We start from the raw sequence: 25788 nt of genomic DNA on the forward strand, positions 1-25788 counted from the left end.
ATTTCCCTATCATGATCAGCTTTCATGGTCACCATATTTTCCTCTAAGACTGACATCTTGCTTTGCATGATTCTAATTTATGTTTCATGATTAGTCTTCATGGCCTCAATTTCTTTAGCATGGTGACTTTGCGTGACCTCAATCTCCCTATTACGTTTTTCCAGGTGGGTGCATAAAGTTTTCACATCATTGACATAATTAGTTTGATTGATTTCCATATTTCTCACCAGCATCATTAGGTCTCGTATAATTTGCTTTGGCTCTTCTTTTTCATTGTCATTTGTCCCTGATTTTTCACTATCATGAACTTGATCTGCAATATTTCCAGTGGATGACACATTCTGACATGATGAATCGTCTTGGGATCTTTCAGCTGGACCTCTTATCAAATTACTTTCATTCTGTTGCACAATTTTAGAGGCAGAAGGCAAGCTGTTTGGATAACCATATCTATTTTTAAAAGCATCGACAATGTCTTCTAAAGAAGTGAAAGATTCCTTTGGAAAATTGTTAAACCAATTCAAAGCATCATCTTTTAAAGAAAGGACAAATAGACGCATTTTGATATCTTCATGATTAAATTGAGGGGATCTACAGTATATGGTCATGATGCGAGTAAACAAGACTATATGCCTTCTAACAGCGATTGGATCACCATCCGAGAAAATAGGTAACTTAGGAATGGCATCTTCCGGAAAATCATGGAGACGTTCAGTAAAACGACATGGCTTAAATGAATAATCCATGATGAATGATAAGTGATTAAAAGGATGATAGAACTAGATACCTGCTCAAGAAAATCAAGAGATGAAAACAGTGGAGTCGCCACTTGAACAATGAATCTGATTCTAGGATCCAAAAGGTAACCACAAGCAAATATGAGGAAAGCTTCTTGTCTGGGAAAAATGAGAAAGTGGAGTCGCCACCCAAACAAGAAACAAATCCAAGAGATGCTGCTAATATGGGACGAAAAGAAAATTTGAATCTGCCAGCTCAACTGAGAGATGAGAAAGATGAGAAGATGAATGTCGATGAAACTCCAGGAACAGAAAAACTCTGTCCCCGGAAACGGCGCCAAAAAATGTTGGCGTTGCCGGCTCAAACGAATGATAGAAAGATGAACGATGAATGATAAAAAGTCGTTGAAACACCGAGAATAAAGTATCCCCGGCAACGGCGCCAAAAAATGTTGATGACTGCTGGATGGCACGGAAACGCTGATCAGGTGCTGCCCTTTTCTTGCAAAGAAAAAAGGGGGTGTACTGCATGGGTAGTTGACCGATAGATTTGACCGCTTTAAAGAGGACTATTTTGGCTGATGTTTAACCAAGGAGGCCTAGTTAAATGCACTTTCACCAAGCTGCTAAAGGGTTGTTTTGACCCTTGACCATTGACTTGTTAGGGCACACACTATTGCTGATTTCGTTGTTGTTGACCAAGAAAAAATTGCAAATTTGACACAATTGTTTTGATCATCTATTTGCAAGTCAATTTTGACTTTATTGTACTTTCGTTGTTGAACATTTGATATAATAATAAGAAGAATTGATCAAAGGGTTTCCCCATCTTGGGGTTTTTCCCTGGCATTCGCCAAATCCTAATGTTCTCTTGTCTTGGCTTGTATTCTGAATTTATTGCTTATGTTATATCTACAGTTATTGTCAATGTGATGAATGCTTAATGTGATTGCTATTGGAAATTGTCACTGGGCTATCTAAAGGACATTGAAATAATTGTTGAAAGCATAGAACATACCATTGTTAACTAAAATTAACATGGTATCAAAGCCCAGGGGAATACAAAGCCTAAGCAAGAGAGAGAAAAGCAATCACTAAGAGATATGTTGGACAAGACTATTGGACAAGTCCCCATGGCATCTATATTTTACTTCAAGACTGAGGATAAACTCAATGACAAATCTTACTATCATGCATGGAAAAAACTTTGGACTTGACTTTGGAGGAGCAGGAAGTTATTGGATTATGTGCATGGAAAAGTGGTGGAGCCTCCTTCAAACGCATTGGCTGCTACTAAAACAAAGTATAGAAAAGGTGAGGTCAAAGCAAAGTAATTTTTGATTGACTCCATTCAAAAGCATTTGGTTCCCTGTATTTCGGATTTGGGAATTTCTAAGGAAATATATGATAAGTTGGTTGGGATGTTCAAAGTGAACAATGAAATCAAATCTTCTTTCTCAAAAACAAGTTGAAGGATATCAAGATGGATAAAGGGGAGTCTATCCAATCCTACACTATGAGAATAACACAAATTAAGAATGACCTACTATCTATTGCAGAAGTTATTGCTGACAGGGAGCTCACTCTTATTGCACATGGAGGTCTTCAAGACCTTGGGATTCATTTGTCACCATTATTCTCAACAATGGCAGGATACTTGGTTTCGATGAGTTATTGCCTAGATGCACTCAAGAGGAGACAAGGATGATGGAGAGAGATAAGCCTTCCAGTGGAAATGAACCTACTGCCTTCTCCACTCATGTAAAAAGGAAGAATAATGTTGGTCCAAGGAGACAAGGTCAAGGATTCGAAGAAGGAAGAAAAGGAAGGTGCTACAATTGCAACAAGTTCAACCACTATGCTAGAGAATGCCCTCACAAGAAGAATTCTCCACTGGATGATGACAACAATAATTTCAAAGGCAATGGCAATCAAAGGAACAACAGGTTCAACAACAAAGAAAAGAGGAATGCTCTCGTTGCTCGAAACGGAAATGGTCGACCTCCCAAAAGGACAAGAAATGTTAGGTATGATGAAAGTAATGTTGTAGAAAAACAAGATGAGTTTTATCTTATTTCCACTCTATTTATTGCCTCTCCTCCGGAGAAGTTGGATCATTGGTTGATTGATAGTAGAGCCTCAAGGCACTACACTTGATACAAAGAGGCCCTCTCAAATTTGATTGAAAAGAAGACTAATCTAAAGATCATACTTGGAGATAATGCCACCTACCCCGTGAAGGGGATAGGTATTGTCACTCTTCACTTGAATCAAGGTCAAACCATACATCTACAAGAAGTGTTGTATGTGCCTGATTTGAAGAAGAACTTGGTGTCTATTATAGCGATGGAAGATAAAGGCATCACGGTAGCATTCATTGATGGAAAGGTATATATTTTGCAAAGAAACCCTAAAGATGCATTTACACATGGATTTAGGGTTTATGGTCTCTATCAAGTTGGTGAAAGTCCTTTGGGAGCTTTGGCGAGTGATACTTCTCTTCAATGTGAATTATGGCACCAGAGATTTGCCCACTTACATTACAAAGCCTTACCTGGGGTAAGGAAGATGGTCACAAGGATGCCCGAATTTAATATGAACCATGAAGGAGTTTGTCAGGGATGTGCAGCCAAGAAACATACAAAGGAACCATTCCCTTCTAGTGAAAGCCAGACAACTGATATTCTTCAATTGGTCCATTCTGACCTATCTGGTGCCCTGCTCGTAACCTCATTGGGAGGATACACATATTATGCAATCTTTGTGGATGACTTCTCACACAAAACATGGATCTATTTCTTGAAGAGGAAGGATGAAGTGTTCAAATGGTTTGTTCTTTCAAAGCATTGGTGGAGAATCAAACAAGGAAGAAGATCAAGATATTGAGGACCGATAATGGAACTGAATATGAATCAAATGAATTCAATGACTTTTGCAGAGAGGTTGGCATTAAGAGGGAGACAACTATTCCATACACTCTTGAGCGAATGGAGTTGCTGAAAGGAAGAACTGAACAATAATGGAAGCCACCCATGACATGCTACATGATCAAGGTCTATCGAAATTCTTATGGGGATAAGTTGGCAACATTGTCGTATACGTTCAAAATAGGAGCCTACATCAAGCTTTGGATTTCAAGACACCCGAAGAAGTCTTCACTGGTAAGAAACCTGATATTGCTCATTTTAGAACCTTTGGTTGTCTCGTGTATTTTCATGTGCCTAAAGAGAAAAGAAATAAGTTGGAAGCTTCTAGGAAGAAAGGTATATTCGTTGGCTACAATGAAAATTCAAAGGCATATAGAATCTATGTGCCTAGTCAATGAGATGTGGAAGTAAGTCGTGATATCACCTTTGGTGAAGATACTGCCAGTAGGAAAGTCAGAGATCTCCCTATCCCAAGGAAGGTCGATGATGCTGTCGAAAAACAAGATGAACCCTCGACAGACGAGCCTATGTCCGATGTTGAAGGCTCGATGGATCCTATTGATCCACCTCCTGGTAATCCCTCTACCTCAAGGAAACGTCTATTATGGCTAAAAGATACTCTCAAAGATGTTGAAAGACATATTGCTCCAAGAGGGACATTTCGTGAAAGTAAGAAGTCGAACAGGTATCAAGGTTATTTGGCTGCTATGAGTACTATTGTTCAAGTTGAACCTTGCATGTTTGAAGAAGCCATAAAGCGCCAAGTTTGGAAAAATGCGATGAATGAGGAGTATGAGTCAATCATGAAGAATGATGTCTAGTATGGGGTGCCTAGACCCAAGGACAAGTCTATGGTCACTTCTAAATGGACTTACAAAATTAAGCATGGAGCTAATGGGAGTGCTAAAAAATATAAGGCTAGGTTCATCACTTGTGGCTTCTCTCAAAAGGAAGGAGTGGACTATGACGAAATATTTGCACCAGTTGCCTGATATTCCACTATCCGATCTATTATTGCTCTCACTACCAATCAAGGATGGAGTCTACATCAAATGGACGTCAAAACTGCTTTCTTGCATGGCTTGCTTAATGAGGAAGTCTACTTGGAACAACCTCAAGGGTTTTAGGTTCAAGATCGAAAGGCACATGTATGTAGGTGTAAGAAAGCTCTCTACGTATTGAAGCAAGCCCCTAGGGCTTGGTATGAGAGGATTAATAGTTATCTCATGAGGTTAGGATTTGCAAGGAGCTATATTGATGCTAACCTATACTTCAAGGGTGAAAAGGACATGCCTCTTACCCTCCCCAAATCTAACATCCCAACTAACTACCATCTTCCTCTACCAGGAATGTAGACCCTATAAGCCTTTGAGATCTCACTATATCTAATAAAGTCCCTCTCTTAGATGAGGGCTCTAGCTTAGTCCTCTTCTTTAATGAAATATGGACATACACAAGGCTACCGAAGATGCGAAGATGGCTCACCTCCAGTCTCACTCCTCTAAATGCCTCCTCAAGGGTCTTGTCCTTCATTGCCTTGTGAGAACTCTTGTTCTATAGGTACACAATCGTGTTACAAGCCTCCGCCCACAAGAACATAGGCAAGTCCTAATCATGGGTCATTGCCTTTGCTACTCCAACAATATTCCTATTCTTCCTCTCTACCACTCCATTCTACTCAAGATTGTAGGGCACTCTAAGTTCTTTCTTGATTACTGGCTCCCTACAGGAACCCTTGAACTCATTGTAGCTATACTCACCCCCAACATTTGATCTTAGAACTTTGATCTTTTTCTCAGTTAGGTTCTCCACAAGAGCTTTAAACTCTTGGAACAAACAAAAGACCTCATCCTTGGCCTTTGAGAAGTAAATCCATGTCCTCCTCCAATAGTCATTATTATAAAGGTCAGAAAATAAATACAACCAAAGATAAGACTCCACTAAGATAGGACTACATATATTGAAGTGCACCAAATCCAACACTCCCATGGACCTAATCTCACTAATAGGAAATGTTGCTTTGCCATGCATGCCAAGTGCACATCATTTGCACAAACAATCCTGCTCCACATTGAACTACAGAAAACTAGTGACCATCTCCCATAACAGTAATAGATCCATGTAGTGTAGATGCCCTGTCCTCCTTTGCCAAAGCTCACTCTGGTTGTCACTATCATGTAAAAGGGCCTTCACTGGTTCTCCTCTCAATAGATACAAGTTGCTCTCTCTCTGTTTCCTATCACTCGCCTCATGCTAGGATCAACTCCTTTTAGCAAAACAGATGCCTCACCTACTGCGAAATTGGTCTCAAGTCCTTTATCATCCATGGCAAAAATAAAGAGCAATTTCATGCCCAACCCAAGTACCTACAATATTCCCTTCACCTCCATAGGACTCCCAGAGTCCAGCCAGAATTGTATGTTGCCAATACCCTCCATTACATACTTGGCATTATCACCAAGTTCCACAAGAAGATCATGGTAATCCTTGGCCATATTGTTGAAGAGGTCACAAGATTTTTTCATTCTGTCAAATGACAAAAATCACCACTGTCACACCAATGCAAACTCCTCAAATTTCTCAGCTAACTCATCCATTTGTCGTTTTTCTTGTTGGGGCATTATTTAGCATGGTGACCATACATGTGACATGCAAAGCATTCGACTTTGTTCATGTCCTTTTTCCTCTCCTTAAGAAGATCCTCCTCCACTCTAGTTCTACTTGTCTTTACACTTGCCCTTTTTTGCTTGCCCACTTCCTCCTCTACATTGTCCACCATATATCAAACGCTCCCGTATCCCCTTTTAAGTGAAGTCGTCCCACAACTTGGTCCAATCAAAAAGCTTGTCTCTAGCAAGGATACTTGTTACAAAGGTAGCCCATTGCTTGGTGCAACCACTCTCGGTTATTTTAACAAGTTCACCCTCATCCACGACTTCCCAACAATTGACAATTCATCATGAACTTGCTAAATTCTTGTGACGTATGAGGCTATAGTTTCAAATTTGTTCATTTTATTCTTTAGTTTCTCTCTTATCTCCACTGTCTTGTTTTGGTTGTTACATTGGTACAAGTTTATCAACGTTGACCACATTTGGTGACTTGTATGCTTCCCTATATATGAGGGATTACGTGATCATTCACAGTGTCCAATATGTGTGAAAATTTATCTATTGTAGCTACTGGAAATTATTCTTCTAAATCAAAAACTAATTATGCAATTTATTTGCTATGGCAAATAACGAATAAAATCACAATTGCAATTTTCACCATAGAAAAAATATTGCAGAAAATAAAACAATGGAAACTGAGAAATTCTAGCACACGCACAAAATTTGTCAAAGTTATTTTTGGACAATTGTCCTCGAAAAAACCCAATGCAGGAAAACCAGTGTAGCAGATGAGGGTTTTATTATTAATATTCAGCAGCAATTCTAAGTACAATAATTTAGATGTTCAGTTGGTAATCTAATCTGAGGAAAATATTGGCAAAAATATTATGAGAATTTTCTCTCACCCCACAGCTATTTTTTGCCTCCAAAATCACTACACCAGCCTTTGAGCTAAGCTCCATGCGTAACCCTCTGCGCAAAGCTAATGCCGGCCCTCTGGATATTTCAACCTTCCATCCTTTGCCCCCTCCTCTTCCACCTACTACTCACCCTCTGGCTCTATCTTCTATGTTGAGCTGATGCTTCTTAGAAAATCGAACTGCCTACGCAACTGAGTATCTGCACTGGATGGTTTCTCCATCACCACATCAATCTCCTCTTATAATCCTTTGTTGGAGCAATTGTTGAGAAATCCAAAGTGTGGCAGTTAAACGATTTCTCTTATTATGACATTATCTTGAGATGTTTTCATTATTATTATTTTTTCTTTCAAATTATCTTTTCTTATCATCAAGACTAATGCCAAGCAACAAATAGAAGAGAACAAAAGATGTAGGCACGCTGCCAGGGAAAAACCCATTCAAAATTCATCCTTCAGTAGATTCAAGATGAGATGACCAAGACCCTTACACACTAGAGACTCCCTCCATCAAGTCAACCTTGTGAGTAGTATTGGTTCAACACTGTAATATATACTTTGGTCCAGCAAGGATGATATACTCCTGCTCTCAGTTCTCATCACTGAAGTGGCACCAAACTTCATCACAACAATGACACCGAACTGCAACAACATCTACACTGTGATGGCATCGAACTGTAATGAACCTTGTGATAGCACCGAATGTGATTTGCATTCATCATTCTGAAACTGATCTGAAATAATTTTGTGATATCCACACTTGTATCTCAGAGAAATATGTCGAGAACCTCTCTGCAATATCACCAAACTCCTCTGAGATTTTGTCCAAACTTGTCTCTGCGGTCACACAAAATCTTCTTTGCAATAGGACCGAACGTGTCTTTGCAAAAGGACCGAACTTGATCTCTGAGATTTTCGAACTTTCTTACTGCAATAGCACTGAAACTTAGCTACTATGATTGCACCAAAACTATCTGCAATTAACCCGAGTTCTTTGTGGTGGTAGAATGAGAAGACCTCATGTTTATATATATAGTTGTTTCCAAGTGTAATAGGCCGACATAAGTCCATGAACAGTTGTGTCTTCATTTAAGGTAAGGCCGACATGAATTCATTTATGGAAGTCGACTTATTGATGATTCTTTTGAGGTCGACATCAAGGAGACTTTAATGGAGGAGGAGTTTTAACATGACAATATAGACTTTGACTCAAACAAATAATCCCAAAGCCTTCAATGGAGGCTTGACCTCTAACAATTGACCCAAACATGAAACGCATGCTTTAACAAGTCAATTCAAAAAAAAACTTTTTTCTTTTCTTTTGACAAATATGTTACGTTTTGACTCAAGTACAATTTATGAAGACCGAACCTAGTTACAATCTTCAACACTCCCTCTTAAATAGAGGATGTATTCATATTTACATATAATCAGAGAGGTACATGGAAGATCTCAAAACACATCATCTACGAAGAAGTTTAGGCACCGCAATGCCACAGACTAGATTCCTAATCAGTCTCAACAATTTAGGCACAGCAATGCCACAGACTAGATTCCTGACCAGGGCAATCTATCCGAGTGGGACTAAGAGGGACTAAAGCCTTCATCCTCTCTAGACACCATCAGGCTTACTTACTAACCATCAACCCAGGGATCTAGGTGTGTATCCGAGGTCAGAGCTCTATGACCAACACCACCCTCCCTACCTCGGGACCTAGACATTAACACAAAATGTCGGACAGATGTCCTCCCATGCAATGCTTCACTCACAAAGCCTCAACAACAAATCTCTCCCAATCAAACTAATCAATAACCAGCATGCTATTAAAACTTCGAGAGATTTACCTCTACAAACACAACCCCAATTAGTAATACATTTTCAAATGTTCATACTCAAATACAAACCTATGGGGTTGTTCTAGATGTTGCTTCTCAACTTATCACAATAGGATTATCAACCAAACCTTTGACAAAAGATTACGTAATCAACTTTTCTTTCCTACTTTACATGCAGCAACATATCCTCCAAATTACATTCTCCAATTTCTCCTTTCAAGGTTTCCATCATAACTATAATACGCCCTCCCTCTTGTTCATTTGGGGTAGCATCAAATGTGCTCTAGGCTTCAAGTTTTGCAAGGAGGCTTGGGCACATGTATTCCAAAGAACCCAGAAAGCGTTTTGGGAAATTCCACCCAGAGATGATTTTATTAAAATAATTAATATTTTTTAATACGACCCTAAGTCTAAACTTAGGAAATTAAAAATATTAATGGGTATTAATCTAATTGTGGGTGTAACTTCTAGAAGAAGATGGAGATTAAGCCAAAATGATCTGAGCCTTTGATTAGGAGTTAATCTAGGTCGTTGGTTGTCCAACAGAAAGATATAACAAGGGGCTAGAGAGTCATTTGGAAAACACACTGAGAAATCAAGAGATCGAATTTCTGAAGTGAGAAGTTCTCACGAGGAAATTTTGATCGAGAAGATCTCTTGCAGTTGAGGGGCAGGCATAGTTGGGTTGGAGTATCTTCACTGGGACCACGAATATGTTGGGTGTGGAGAATGATTATTTAGAGGTCTTTGTTTCAGCGGGATGTATACCCCAGTAAGTTTGTACACCCCTCCACGCAGGGGGGTGTGGGGTAGGACTTGTATCCCCCCCCGGGCGGGGGTTCGGGGGGGCCCAATCCCCCCTGGCTGGGGGGTCCAAGGGCCAGCGATCCCCCAGCAGGGGTTTCGGGGGCAGCTCCCCCAAAGCTAAAAACATATGTAAAATTGCCTTGTAAAAGTATAGTAATTTCTAGTCAATCTAGGTCGTTCATTAGGTGGATGATTTGACGGTAGAACTTATGTTTAGTTTAGGGTTTTTGCCCTAGAAGGCAACCCCTCTCTTTGTATGAGAGCATTGTATTGAGGCTATGGAATAGATGTGTATTCTCCGAGCGAGAACGGAGAGGTGAGACTGTGAGAGAAAACAAAGTATATTACAGCGGATCTGCTGTAGGTTGTGTCTCTTCATTTTGCTGGATAATAGAAAGGAAGGACTGGCTGTTCGAAGTGGACGTAGCCCAAACTGGGTGAACCACGTATATCTGTGTCTCTCTGGTTTTATGCGTTTTTTGTGTTTATATTTATGCAATATTCTATGTGTTCCATTGCTCTGTAAGATATAATTTTCTAACAGAATACTCATCAGGGAGGCAAAGAAGCACCATTGGAGGCAATGCAGACCCAAGAAGGACTGACGATGGGCCAAGAGGGCCCACGCAATGCTTGACGCAAAGCCAAAAGGGCCAGCACAGAGGCAAAGTTGTCTTCCAGCATGTCTGAAATTTGTCGGGGAGCTGTCGAATCAGCCAGGAGGGTTGACGTCAAAGCTCCAGAAGGCAAGGAGACCCAGCGCAGAGTTGATGCAAAGCCTCAAAGAGCTCCACGCAAGCCCACGCAGTTACTGAGAAGGGGCAGCGCAGTTGTAGCCGAGGATCGCCAGTTCAGCTGTCGAATCAGCCAGGATTTGCCAGGTGAAGTGAGGTAATCTCACTAAGTTTTCTGCCAATGTCTTTTTCTCTGTAACTGGATTGCTGGAAGGGCATCCAGAGTTCTATTCAAAACTACTGCTTAATAATAATAAACTTGCTACATCGATTTTCCCACATTGGGTTTTTCCAGGGACATTTGCCCAAAAATAACGGTGTTTATTCTGTTGTATTTTCTCTCTTGCTCAATATCTTGTTTTCACATAATATTTATTTAAGTGAAGGTTGCAGTGTATGTATTACGATATTTGTCGTAGGAACTGCAAATAATTTGTTTAAAGGAATTTAACAAATAGGAGTAATATCACCAGTTGTTGCAATAGGGGTTCCTGCTTTGGAATTTTCACACCTCTTAACTTAGGGGGATCAATTTCTTTTCTATGACATCAGATAATCTTTCATGGCTTCCATCCTTCTCCTCATGCTTATCATATCAACTTTCACTTAAGGACATCTTCGCTCTCTTGAAGATGGTGTACCTACACAACTTAGATAGCAAATACAACCAAAAATATAGAATCATGAAGTTAGCCATATCAAAATCCTATAATAACGGAAGAATTAGATTTTGCAAACATAATCAGCAAGAGACTATACTTCAATACTTCAACTTCTTGCCCAAGTTTTGTTACAAACCCTAAACTCATTATGTCTAGGGTTTCAATTTTCTTTCAACGACGAGTTCTTTTATATAGCAAACCCTAGAAACAAATCAGATCAATGCATCTAACAACTTGCAGAATCCATATGTTAGACTACCTACTAGGATTTCATACAAACCCTGATTTCATACATGAACTTTAATAATCAAGCCGTCACAGCATATGAACAACATTTACTAGGGCTTGATATAAACCCTAGATTTTCATCTTCAACAATCACAATACAATTTCATAGATTCCAGATTGTCATATCACACATCTTAAAGATTTAACTACTACTAGGGTTTAGCTGCAAGACCCTAGATTTCCCAAACAAGATCATCCTAGAATATCAAACTCAAACAAGGGCTTACATTAAACCATACGACTTATGACCAACAATAATTAGGTCAACTCATATATCTAGGATACATCATCATGCTTAACTATATCATATGTCAAGCAACATTAATACATTAAGCATATACCTACCTACACCAGGGTAGGGATTCAATCAATGGACACATACCTAGAGTTTCATTCCTAGGAACTTACTTTAAATACATAACAAGGGTTTGCTTATAGGCCCAACCAAGCCCTAAAGATCGAGGGTTTCAATACATAACTTAGAAAACCCTACTATACCAAAAATTCAAAGCTTTGGGATCTCATACAACATTGTTCGACCCTAACAAGTTAGGGTTTTCATGACCATACCCAAAACCCCAAACATGATATCATCATTAAAAACTTCAAATAGCATTTCTAATAACCCTACGCAGGCTAGGGTTTCAGACATTATCATTAGCATACCCTTAAGTTAGGGTTTTCCAGAGAACCTATCTAGGGTTCTATAAGAGCAATCAACGATGTAAGGAGGGTAGATTTATCAAATGATGAATCACCCTAAACAAGAATCTTTATGATTCAAGACAGCTAGACATAACAATGTTAGTAATGTAACGCAAATTTCAAAAAAGGATGAACGTATTTTTAAGAGAATTTCATAAGGTGTATAGTCTAAGACATACCCAGAGATGTTCCTTGACAAACCTTCACAGAATTCTATGAAGTGTCTTCTTTGTCTTTAAGCCATGATCTTTTATACCATACCGGGAACATGCTTTAATTTCTCAAGTTAGATCTTCTACATAATCAAGGAGGATGGAATTCTATGATATTGAAAGTCAAGTTATTCCTCCTCCTAAACAATATTAGGAATTTTCCTTGACATTCTAGATTACTTGTAAACCCTAGAAGATATGGGGTTAAGGTTCTAATATGAGGTTTTCGTATGTTATCGAGGATTACAATTTTAACTTAGACTAGCTATAATCAAGGATTGTATGAACCATTTAAGATTAGATACATTGAAAATCTAAAAATATGTAACTTGCGTTTATGTACCTTTGATAGCTTGTTGCAAGAGAATCTTATTAGGTGACAATACTTGATTTCTTTTTCCCTAGACCAGACTTCAAATAGTCTTCAAATGAATGCTTTTTACCTTTATCAAATCCTCCTTTAGTTGCATATATTAATGACCATGGCAATGCTCCAGCAATGCTTCAGCCATAGATCACTAAGCCTAAATGAATATGACTGTGACTTCACCCAATCTGAAGATGGTCTAAATTTATCTTCCTCTGAAATTTCTCTTCAATATTATATCGAACTGACTATTGAGATTTTTTAGCGAACTTGATCTCCCAATCTCTCAAATGAACCAAAATGTATCAATGTACTTCCTCCTGAGATTATACGAATTAGTCTCTCTGAAAATTATCAAGCTTTTTAACTGTGATTTTACCGACCCTCACTCTTTGAATTAGGTCCAAATTTGTAACCCTGATGTATACTTAAATCTTCCTTCTTAAGCTGACTTGATCTTCAATACACGCAGAACCCTTCACTGAGAATACTTCAAAGATTGTGTAAGTGGTCTTCAAACTGCCTTTGACCATGACCATACCTCTAATACCATGTTGATAAATCAAAAGTGTAGCAATTAAACGATTTCTCTTATTATGAAATTATCTTGTGATGTTTTTCATTATTATTATTTGTTCTTTCGAATTATCTTTTCTCATCATCAAGACTAATGCCAAGCAACGAATAGAAGAGAACAAAAGATGTAGGCACGCTGCCAGGGCAAAACCCCACTCTAGGGGAAAACCCGATCAAAATTCTTCCTTCAGTAGATTCAAGATGAGACAACCAAGACCCTTACACACTAGAGACTCCTTCCATCAAGTCAATCTTGTGAGTAGTATTGGTTCAACACTGTAATATATGCTTTGGTCCAACAAGGATGATATACTCTTGCTCTCGATTCTCATCACTGAGGTGGCTCCAAACTTCATCACTGCAATGACATTGAACTACAACAGCGTCTACACAGTGATAGCACTGAACTGTAATGAACCTTGTGATAGCACCGAATGTGATTTTCATTCATCATTCTAAAACTGATCTGAAATAATTTTGTGATATCCACACTTATATCTCAGAGAAATATGTTGAGAACCTCTACAATATCACCGAACTCCTTCTCTAAGATTTTTTCCAAACTTGTCTCTGCGGTCACATGAAATATTTTCTGCAATAGGACCGAACATGTCTTTGCAATAGGACTAAACTTGATCTTTGGGATTTCTGAACTTTCTTACTGCAACAGCACCGAAACTTGGCTACTGTGATTGCACCGAAACCATCTGCAATTAACTCGAGTTCTCTGTGCTGGTAGAATGCGAAGACCTCATGCTTATATATAGTTGTTTCCAAGTGTAATAGGCCGACATAAGTCCATGAACAGTTGTGTCTTCATTTAAGGTAAGGCCGACATGAATTCATTTATGAAAGTCAACTTGTTGATGATTCTTTTGAGGACGACATCAACGAGACTTTGATGGAGGAGTTCTAACATGACAATATAGACTTTGACTCAAACAAATAATCCTAAAGCCTTCAATGGAGGCTTGACCTATGACAATTGACCAAAACATGAAACCTATGCCTTAACAAGTCAATTCAAAAAAAATCTTTTTGCTTTTTTTTGACAAATATATTACATTTTGACTCAAGTACAATTTATGAAGACCAAACCTAGTTACAATATCCAACAGCGAAGATTAAAACTTAATCAATGGTTGGGATCATCTTTGAATCGATCCATGTGAATTTCTAGATGATTTTCACCTTATCTCAATTAATACGGATTAATTAACCATATCCCCTAAGTTTAGACTTGGTAAACTTTTAAAAATCAGTTAATAATCTAATTGAGACACTTCTAGGTGGAATTTCCATAAACGATTTTTGGGTTTTGGAGATATCATGTATTCTAGCCTCTCCGCAAAATTTCAAGGCTAGAACGCATCTGATGCTACAAAAGCTAACACTCCCGCTTAGCGAGGAATGTGTTCTAGTGCTATTGCACACCTTGTAGCAGCACCCTCTCTCTCTATTTCATCTCCTGTCACGTCACTAATGTCTGGCTATTGCTGCCCACCAACCACTGCGCAACTCTAATATACCCTGCATCTGTGCTGCCGCTAACCCTGCCATACTGCTGCCAACACTGCATCTGCATTGCAACTCCCTCTCATCTATTTTTGTTGCTATTACAACATCTGCAACTGAAAAGCATCCGAAGTAGCCTATCCCCGCTACTGAAATGGATTCTCCACCATCTCCATTTGTTCTATGAAATAGACAAACTTAGCTCTCCCTAGAGCTTTCGTGAGTAAATATGCAACCTTCTCTTCTGTGGGAACATATCGTAGCTGGACTGCTCCATGTTGTACACAATCTCTAATGAAGTGACACGGAGTATCGATGTGCTTCGACCTGTGTCATGAAAAACTGAATTTTCAGAGAGCTTTATGCAACTATGATTATCACAATAGACATTGGTTGCCTCCATCCTCTGCCTGAACAAGCTTACTAGCAGCTTCCGAATCCATATAGCTTCGCACGTAGTTGTGTTGGCTGCCATATACTCTACTTCTGTAAAGCTCAGTGCTATTGACTCATGCTTTCTGCTACACCAAGAAACCATCCATGATCCAACAATGACGCAGTACCCGAAGGTACTTTTCCTGTCCACTGAACTGCCTGCCCAATCTACATTTGTGTACCCACAAAGTTTGATGTCATCCCCTCGAGAATATTTCAACTCACACTCGACTATGCTGCGAATATACCTCAGAATATGGCTCGCTGCTGCCCAATGTACCCTCTTTGATTCTACCATGAACTGACTAAGGGTATTGATAGTGAAGCAAATATCTAACCTAGTGTTGACCAAATACATGAGAGACCCAATGAGTTGTCTATACAATGTGGGGTTGACATCCTTGTCCTTTGATGAATCTATCTTCTTCTAGTTGGTAATCATGGGCGTAGACAAGGGTCTGCAATCCTGCATTCTGAACCTCTTCAAAATATTTGTAGCATATCTTCCTTGCTCAACGAAGATCTCCCCATCCTTCAGCCACACTTCCAATCCTAGGAAATAGTGCATCAACCCTAAATCTTTCATGTCAAATTTTGCTGCCAAGTTCCTCTTGCACTCCTCTATGAGCCCTGATGATCCTGTCAAAAAGAGATCATCCACATACAAAATTAGATTGAGGGGCTCATCCTCTACCATCAAATAGTAAAGGTTGGGATCTGCGTCACTCTTGATGAATCCCATCTGTTGCAAGTAGGTGTCAATTCTACCACACCATGCCTTGGGAGCTTGCTTGAGTTCATATAGAGCTTTCTTCAATATACACACGAGTGTGCCTCTCATGAGTCTCAAAGCCCTATGGATGTTCCATGTACACTTCTTCCTCTATCACCCAGTTCAAGAAGGTTGTCTTGACATCCATCTGGTGAATCTGCCATCCCATCTAAGCTGCTACAGATAAACTGACCAGATAGAAGTGTATCTGGAAACTGTGGCGAAGGTCTCATCATAATTTACCCCTTCTTTTTACGCATACCCCTTTGCCACGAACCTAGCCCTTGAATTTTTCCTTGTTGTCGTCTGCCGCATATTTGATCTTATAAATCCATCTAGAACCTACAAAAGATGTCTTTCGGCTGGCACTACCTCCCAAACATCATTCATCATGATAGAGTTATACTCTTCTACCATGGCATCTACCCACACCTGATGTTGTGCGGCTTCCTAAAAGCTGGAAGGTTTTGTAACCTGAGCCACCAATGCTTGGTACTTGTCAAGTTGTCTATGTCGTCTCTTACTCGTCCTAGGAGTTCCAATAAACTCCTTTGCATCCCTCCATGTCTGACGAACCTCTCTATTGGCTTGACCACTAGTCGTGGGAGGTTTTGCAAGCTCCTCCTCATCCTGTCTTTGTTGCTCCATCTGCTGAGAGCTCCTCAGATTTCCTACACCTGAGGAAATACTGGCGTTGGTCACAATACTTGATCCTTGTGACTATCCTCCTGCCTGTCCCACTAGCTGCCACTGTGGCTTCCCCTGCTACTGGACCAAAGGAGCTTCTGTTGACTGATTCTAATCACCTACAAGCATCTCAAGAGATCTCTTGAAAGCACGGTCCTCCATGAACTTCACGTCTCGCCTTACTACTATCTTCCTATTGCTAGGAATGTAGATTTTAAATGCCTTTGAGGTTTCGTTGTACCCAACGAAGAAACCTTCTCTGCAATCTGATCCAAATTTGATACGTTTATCATCTGGAACGTGGCAATGCTGCCAAATATTCTGAAGTGGCTAACTTATGGCTTCTTCCTGTGAAGACTCCTTCTGGCGTTTTCTTCCCCAATCCTCTATGAGGAAGCCTATTCTGAATATACATTGTTGTGTTACATGATTTTTCCAATAGAAATCTGGGTAGATCATTGTCATATAACATAGTCTTTACAGCTCCAACAATGGTTTTATTTTTCGCTCCACTGCACCATTCTGCTGTGGATTATAGGGAATTGTCCATTCTCTCTTGATGCCTTCCTTCGCATAGAAATCTGTTAAGTCTTTATCAATATATTATCTACCATTATTTGAGCAAAGCAACTTGATCTTCTTCCCTATTGCATTCTCCACGATAGAACACCTCATCCTTGGTCTTCAAGAAGTAAATCCAAGTTTTCCTAGAATGATCATCAATAAAGGTGACGAAATATTCCGCACCACTAAGAGCACTAGTGGACATCGGGCCGCAAATATCCAAGTGTATAAGTCCTATAACACCATCAGCTCTGTTGTCACTTCTTGGAAATGTCGCCTTAGCCTACTTCCCAAGCATGCATCCTCTACACACATCATCGTGCTCTGCGCCAAGTTTTTGGAACCCTTGTGACCATTTCTTTGAGCATCTTAAGTGCTCCATGGTGTAGATGTCCCATTCTATTGTGCCATAACTCATTCAGCTCCTTCCCACTCCCACTATCACTACCTATTATTGCCATTGGAGAATCAATTTGTAACAGTTGTAACCAGTACAATCTATTACTTCGAACTCCAATTTGTCTTACCTTTTTCCAACTCGGGTGTTTGACATACACTTTCTTCCCTACGAAATGAATATCATGCTCCTTATCCTGTAACTGGGATACTAAAATCAGGTTCATACCCAATCCTGGCACATCCAATACATCTATAGCACTGGTGTTTGCCCCTGACTCCCCCTGAAAATCTATGTTACCTCTCCCTCCTAGAGTACATTTCGTTCTATTTCCCATAGTAACCTGGAAGTCCATCTGCTCCTCTTTGTATCTAGAGAAATATTCTCTAACCACTATCATGTGAGTTGATGCTCCATTGTCTATATACCAGCCTCCCTGTGAAGTTGATCTTGCTAAGCAAGCAAATTCGTCTTCCAATCTGGAAGACAAATCTGAAGTCTCTTGAATGTTACTTTCGTCCATGGCTATGCTTGAAAAATTTGGTATGTTATTCCTCTTTTCCACCCGATGCAAATTCTTCTTCTGCAGCCTGCAGCAAAACCCTTTGCGTCCAACCAAGAATTTGCTCAGCGAAAATCTGCATTGTAACTACTCCCTCTGACTACTGAAATCACTAATCTAGGCAACTCAATTTTTCTGCCTCCCTGCAACTGAAAATCGAACTGTTGCCCTAGCAACTCGGCATGCCTGTCAAAGCACTGCACTACCTCTGAAAATTTCAGCCTGCTGCTCCTTCTGAGCAGCGAAACTTTCCTCTTCGCTAAAGAGCTTCCCAGCTGATCACCTAAGCTCAGATACCATGAGAAATTTTATCTATTGCAGCAACTGGAAATTATTCTTCTAACTCAAAAATTAATTATGCAGTTTATTTGCTACAGCAAATAACAAATAAAATCACAACTACAATTTCACCATAAAAATATTGCAGAAAATAAAACACTGGAAACTGAGAAATTCTAGCACAAAAAATTTGACACAGTTATTTTCGAACAATTGTCCCCATAAAAACCTAATGCGAGAAAACCAATGCAGCAGATGAGGGTTTTATTATTAATATTCATCAGCGATTCAAGTACAATAATTTAGATGCTCAATTAGCAATCTAATTTGAGAAAATAATGGAAAAAATATTGTGAGAATTTTCTCTCACCCCACAGCTATTTTCTACCTCTGAAATCGCTACACCGGCCTTTGCGATGAGCTCCCTGTGTCACCCTCTACGTAGTGCTTACGTTGGCCCTCTAGATATTTTGGCCTACCTTCCTTTGCCTCTACCAGTAACTGAAAATCTTCCTCTCGGAATGCTACTGCCCTCCTCTCCCACCTGCTACTCACCCTCTGGCTCTATCTTATCTGTTGAGCTATTGCTTCTGAGAAAATCGAACTGCCTAGGCAACTGAGTATCTGCACCGGATGATTTCACCATCACCATAGCGACCTTCTCTTCCAATCCTCTGTTGGAGCACCAACGGCCAAGATTAAAACTTAATCAATGGCGAGGATCATCTCTGGATCGGTCCATGTGAGTTTCTAGATGATTCTCACCTTATCTCAATTAATATTGATTAATTAACCATATTCCCTAAATTTAGACTTAGAAAATATTTAAAAATCTATTAATAATCTAATTGAGACACTTCTCGATGGAATTTCTAGAAACAATTTCTAGGTTTCGAAGATCTCATGTATTCTAGCCTCTCCACAAAATTTCAAGGCTAGAACACATCTGATGCTACAAAAACTAACAATATGACCCTTTTAGCCTTCACATCTTTCAAATGTGTTTGGTTGCATGTATAGCATCCAATTGGTTGCATGTATAGCATCCAAAGGAACTTGAATCTTTTTTTCTACGAGTTCCCACAAGTTGTTTGCCATCAAAATAATGGTGATTCTCTCCTTCTATGGACTAAAGATTGCAACGATGATGTCATTTCACTACATCAATTTCAGCCACAAAACCCTCATTGCAAAATAAAAATTTTGCTAAAAAACAATTTGTTGTTGTAAAACCCTTGTGATGTATGGGCGTCCCCACAGAGTTAATATCGCTCTAATACCATGTTAAGTCTCCAATACCATATCTGATTTATTTATACCTCAACAATATTTTATACCCAGCAATTATTTACTCAATAAAATCTAAAAACTATTGGAAAATTAAATCAAAGTATTTTAACCTTCAGAAATTAAATTGTTAATGAAAATAAAATAGGGAAATCAATCACAACAGCGAAAAATGTTGCCCAAAAACAATCTTCCTTCACTTCATATTACTCAAGCAAAGTAGTGCCTAGTCCCACAGAGAATTCACAGAAAAATAACAATTGTTAGAACCTGAAAATAAATCTCTCTCGAAAATAGGCCCCAAGGAATTCGGCCCTCCTAGAAATCGACCCTCCTGAAGATTTCGGCCTAGGTAAATTAACTTCTTCTACCAGCTAACTCAGCACCTCTTTCTCCCTTCATATAACCCATGTGCACAACAAAAAAATCAACCATTGGGAAATTTGTACTCCCTCTGTTACTTGGCCCTTCTCTTCAATAATTCGGCCTCTCTCCTAAACTAGACCTCTTTGAAAATTTCTCCCGAAATTCCCCTGCTACAATTATTTTCCCTTCTCTTAAGTGTTGGATTCTCTCACTCCCTTGAGAAATTCCCTCACTCAACAATAGCAATGCAATGTGTCTTCATCCTCTCCCATAGATTCTATTTATAATTTCTCCATGGGGCCAAATCCCTAATCTCCAAAGTAATAGACGACTAAGATTAAATCCCAGCCTTCTTAGATCAATAGTGTAGATTAGATCTAAGTCACTTAAATAATTAATTATTTATCTAGAGAAAAGCATTAGCCCAAAGTCAACATTGATTGAAGAATTAATCAATGTATTTTTTCCTAAGTTGAAACTTAAGAAGGATATCATATTAGTTGCTCCTATCAAACAACCACCTAAATAGGACTTCTTCTCCTACACACTAGATACAAGCCTATGAAAAAGGCCTTCTGAAGCTAAAAAATCAAGAACATACTCCAAATACAATATGTATAATTGGTCAACACACCCAAAGCATTCAACTACAACATATGCATGACTTAAGTTAATCAATGGGCAATATTTTGTATACACAACCTAAAGAACCCTACAAGACATATAAACTAAATTGTATTGAGATCATTTGGTTACTATTAATCATGTGTGAATTAGCAAAATAAAGGAGGTCAAGCATGTCTGAATTAGCAAGAGGAGGTAATGTAACCCATATAACAAATATCAATCACTTTCAAATAATAGGGCTAAGCATGGCATAAGTTCGTTTTAGAGCAAAGTTTAATTTGATAGGAAATTAGAGCTAGTCCAAAAGAATGTTTATTGACGTACAACTAATCCTCATAATAATAGAAATACCTTTCAAAACACACTAATATTTTCATAAAGAAACAAAAGCGTCAACCAATTCGGTCTAGCTCGAGCGATCGAGCAAAGGAATGTTATCCTCTGTATCCAACTTCAAATCCTACAAGTGACATGATTAAGCTCTTAAGGAGCATATTGTAGTAATGGCCTTGTACCCTGTGTTGAAGAAGCCTTGAACTTCTATGAAATCTAATTCAACCTAGGTACCATCCTCAAAATGAGGGTAAGTGCTTGGTCGATTCCCCCAAGATGTGGATTTCATTATTTATATTATTAAAAGAGGCATCATGTAGAATATCATGTTTAATTTATTAAAAAATAAAATTAAGATTTTCACCCCTTGGGTCATTAAGCATCATTTCATTATAGTTTAAAATTAATTAAAAGATGTATGTTTATATTAGATAAAGTATGCTTGATCTCATTGATAGCAAAAGGTTTCATGTGCTAGCCAATGGTTATAATTTTAATTCTTATTGTTGCATCTCCTAAAAATATTCAAGTTTGCAACATGACAAGTTGTTTCGACAACCAATGGAATAAATATTGCCTTATTTCAATTACCATGTTCATAGCGCATACCTGAGTGTTCAAAGGCAAGAGTAAGAAAATAAATGAAGGAAATAATAGTTGAAGAAAAGAAAAATCAAGAGAAGATACTAATGAAAATGCAAGAAAACAAACAAATTACCATATAATAAATTAAAAAAAATAAAACAATACTAAATCGAACTTTATCTTAACAAAACAAGCAACAGGAAGAAAAGTGTGGGTTAACCTGGTACCTTTTGCAGAAAAGTTTCGAGATTGCAACACAATTGTTGAATTTGTAGCAGCTAGCTGATGCTAAAACATACATGAAAAAAAAATCTTGTCAAAACTATAATAATACATATTATCAACATAAAGAAAACAAGTCTCTAACAACTCCAATCACATTCTCAATTCACGATAATATAGACAACATAGGATTGATTAATAGAATTAATCGAAGTTCAAAAAAAAGTCTTACTAGTATACAAGGTAAAACTATAATATGGACTTTTAGCCCATTAGACCTAATTACTGTTCATCAAATATGAGTTTGAAAAAAACTAGTTTATGTATATAAGTCACCTCCATGTTGTATTACAGAATTAATATGTAAAATCAAATAACCACTTCTAAATGGAAAACCCAAATTGGGGTGGCAAAGAGCTTTCTTAGAAATAGACAGCTAGGAACTTATAGGCCATAGATGAGTTTCTTTCAAAGCCTTGTTATTTATGAATTCCACCAATGGTACTCATCCTCAAGTTATTATAAGAATGAAGTGGTTGCCAAAATCATTGAAGATGTCTGATATTTCACATAGTATTAGATTTAGCTTATAATGTTCATATGTTAATGTAATTTGGAAGTTTAAATAAAGTTAAAATTAACTTTAATTAAGTGACTTAAGTTAATAGAATTAAATGTCACTTTAGATGCCTTAGTTAATAAAATAATAGTACGAGACTTGTAGAGTGAGACATTGTTCCAATGTTCCCCCAAGTTTCTACAACACACAAGTGTGGAAAGGTGCCTAGCACAGGGGACCCCACCTCTAAAATTATTAAAAAAAATCCCAATAATAACAATTCATCCCATGCAAATTCATCATTGTGCAATGTAAATACTCAATTCAACTTCGTAAATGATACAAACATGATTCATCAATCACCGTTTCTATTATCATATTTCACACTGAACCAATGATACATGCACAACCAAAGTTCAAATTTATAAATTATTACAAAAGAACCAATGATACATGCACACCAAAAGTTCAAATTTATAGATTATAACAAAATGAAATACATTCATTCAAAGTCCAAATAGTACTAAGTAAATGCTAAATAGTAGATACTCAAGTTTGGAATAGTAAATTAAAATTACTCAGAAATAATGGAAATAAGTTATAACAAGTCAAAGATTTGGTCATCAATATGTCCAGCAAAAAGTTACAATTCAAAACTAATGGGCAATGAAAATTAGAAGTAGCTAAAAGAAATCAACATCACCTAAGCGTCAAGGAGTCAATGTCATTGATTGGTCCTCTGCATTCCTCTATTGTATGAAGGCATTAATATCATCAATAGGACTTTCGCTATACCAGTCAAAGTCACTCTCATGAGTAAGCACGGCAAATCGTGGCTCACTATCATCTCAAAGTCAAATGCTAAATAACTTGTAAATGTCAAATAAGGGATGTATATGTAAAGGTGAAATAAGTTTAGTTTTTATGCATTTTTGTGAAACACGTCCCACAGCTCGATGAAATGTTTCAAGGTGTTTCACAAAGTTTCGCAAAAGGGGTACCATGCCAAAACATTTTGCCATGCACACCGATGTCCCAAGGGTGTGCCCGACGAGAAGCATCCTCATGGAACACCACATTGTTCCCCTACTTATTGGTATTCACCATAATGATCAGTGAATTAAGTATAATATTTTCTCTCATTTGCGTCTCCTCTTTCTATAATATTCTATGACTATGTATGTAGATTCTCTGACATGGTACAAAAGCCAAGTGTAGTGGTCTCTACTTGACACAACGAAGGGTGAGAAAGAAACCAAGGGACTAAATGGGCAAATACCCACTAAGTAATATCAAAAAAACAGGGCAAATGATATAGTATATTTAAAATATATAGAATAATGAGCAACAAAGCATAAAAAGACAAAAGCACCAGCACAAGTGAAAAAAGGGAAAATTTGAAGTTAAAATGACAAGTATTTCTTTTGTTCATGTTAAATAATATATTAAAATGTGTTTCTACCTTTAAATATATTAAGTTTATAGTTCATTTATATTAAAATGTGTTTCTACCTTTAAATATATTAAAGTTTATAGTTCATTTATTGTTATGATTACTTATTCTAAAGACTTAAGAGAACCTGCTGGTAAAAATAGTCTCTAAAGCTACAGTTCGCATTTCTCCCCAACGGTTTTCTCCCTTGCCCTAGTTTTCTACATTTTTCTCAAATATTGGGTGGCAACTCCACCTCTTTGTGGTAGCATTATGCCTCAATTTAACCTTCCAGCTACAAGTATTGCCATCACTTCTAGAGAAAGAACTAAAATTTTGACTGAAACAACTGCGGTTTTGTTGGAACCCTAACCTACTCCGCTATATTCATAAAAGTTATCCCAAATTGTCCCAAACTTTTTACCAAAATATTCCATTGTATTTCCAACTTCCTTTTGAAGCACTAAATCCAAACATTCCTTCAAATGTCATGACCATTTTAAACCCTTATATGGGAACTACTCTGCATGTCAACCTTATATTTGTTAGGTATTGATGATTTATGCCCTAATTTCACTAAATTTTCAACCTATGGCAACTTGAAATGTCTACTCCTTAATGCCACCAATTTCACTTGATTTGGATTTCCCAAGGGAAAGTTGTGCATATAGTATCTTTGTGAATGTCTCTTTAAAACCAACAAATTTTGGACTTACAACACTTTCAATGTCTAATTTAAGATGCTACTAGTCACACCCAATTTGGACCTTACAATCTTTTGATATGTACATTTTAGCAAAACTTACCAGTTTTAACAAAGCTTTAGGATTTATCAGTCAAATTTTGACCAAGATATTAAAGGATGTCTTTCCAACACTTGAAGTATCGATCAATTTGTAGGTCCCTATCAAAAGTTGTACCTCCAACAATAAGTTTTACTTAAAGGTTCTCAAGCAAGAATCATTTACCCTAACATCAATTGTAATGAACCTAACACACAATAAAGCATGATAAACCCACATAACTACCATGTTAACCAAATATGGACATGAAGAGCAACTCCCAAAAGTATCATTATCCCAACTTAAACTACTTAGATATTAAGAGAACAACTCCAAAAAAACCCAAATAGATCCCAATACAATAATCATCAATCATAAGTGCAGTGACAACTAACTTCTTATATATCTAGTTTTCATGTATTAACCATATAGACCCGAGACCAAGCCTGCCCACTATCTACATATAAATTTCACCCCTTATGCCCACATATACCCCCATTAAGATCATTACACATTACATATTACAATAATTTCCTATGAACCATATCCTAACCACCCCATTTGTTGTTGCAACACGATATGTTCTTAAATTTCCCTTCCAAATCAACACAAGAAATTTTGTTCATAGCTCTACAATCATTTTTTTGGTTTTCAGACCCACCTATGTGTTTTTCCCATATAATGCCCAACACTCAACTATCCATTATTACCCATGCTTCACAGTTTTTATTTTACTTAGACAAATTTTCATGCAGCAGTCAATTCCATTACATGCACAAGTATTGTATAGTAATCTCCATGTGAACCTCTCATTAGACACCTACCTCTCAATCATTTGCCTACCAATAACAAGCAATCACCTCCTCACATAGGGACGAAAGAGCATCTTACAACAACATCTTGGATACCATCATATGCCTAGTGTGTAATGCTTGCTTTGTCGATTGTTTTACTGAGTTTTCTTTTCTCACTTTCATCTTGCTAGATGCCTATCTATTTGAT

At 37.9% G+C, this 25788-nt stretch overlaps 1 protein-coding gene across 2 annotated transcripts in view; it reads right to left on the bottom strand.

Annotated features, from left to right (window-relative positions):
* LOC149264880 (DNA repair protein recA homolog 3, mitochondrial-like) overlaps positions 1 to 25788 on the bottom strand; it is a 143763-nt gene that overhangs the window by 86018 nt on the left and 31957 nt on the right. Inside the window, exon 2 of one of the 2 annotated variants that reach the window (XM_089429027.1) lies at positions 22019 to 22073. In XM_089429027.1, coding sequence (XP_089285153.1) covers positions 22019 to 22073 — 55 coding nt within the window. Of the gene's footprint in view, positions 1 to 22018; positions 22080 to 25788 lie in introns of both variants that reach the window. The other variant, XM_089429024.1, reaches the window with a different exon arrangement.

This window comes from Pinus tabuliformis, chromosome 6 (genome assembly GCF_031772625.1).
Source record: "Pinus tabuliformis cultivar Carrire ecotype Pingquan chromosome 6, CPIR1, whole genome shotgun sequence".
Lineage (NCBI taxonomy): Eukaryota > Viridiplantae > Streptophyta > Pinopsida > Pinales > Pinaceae > Pinus > Pinus tabuliformis.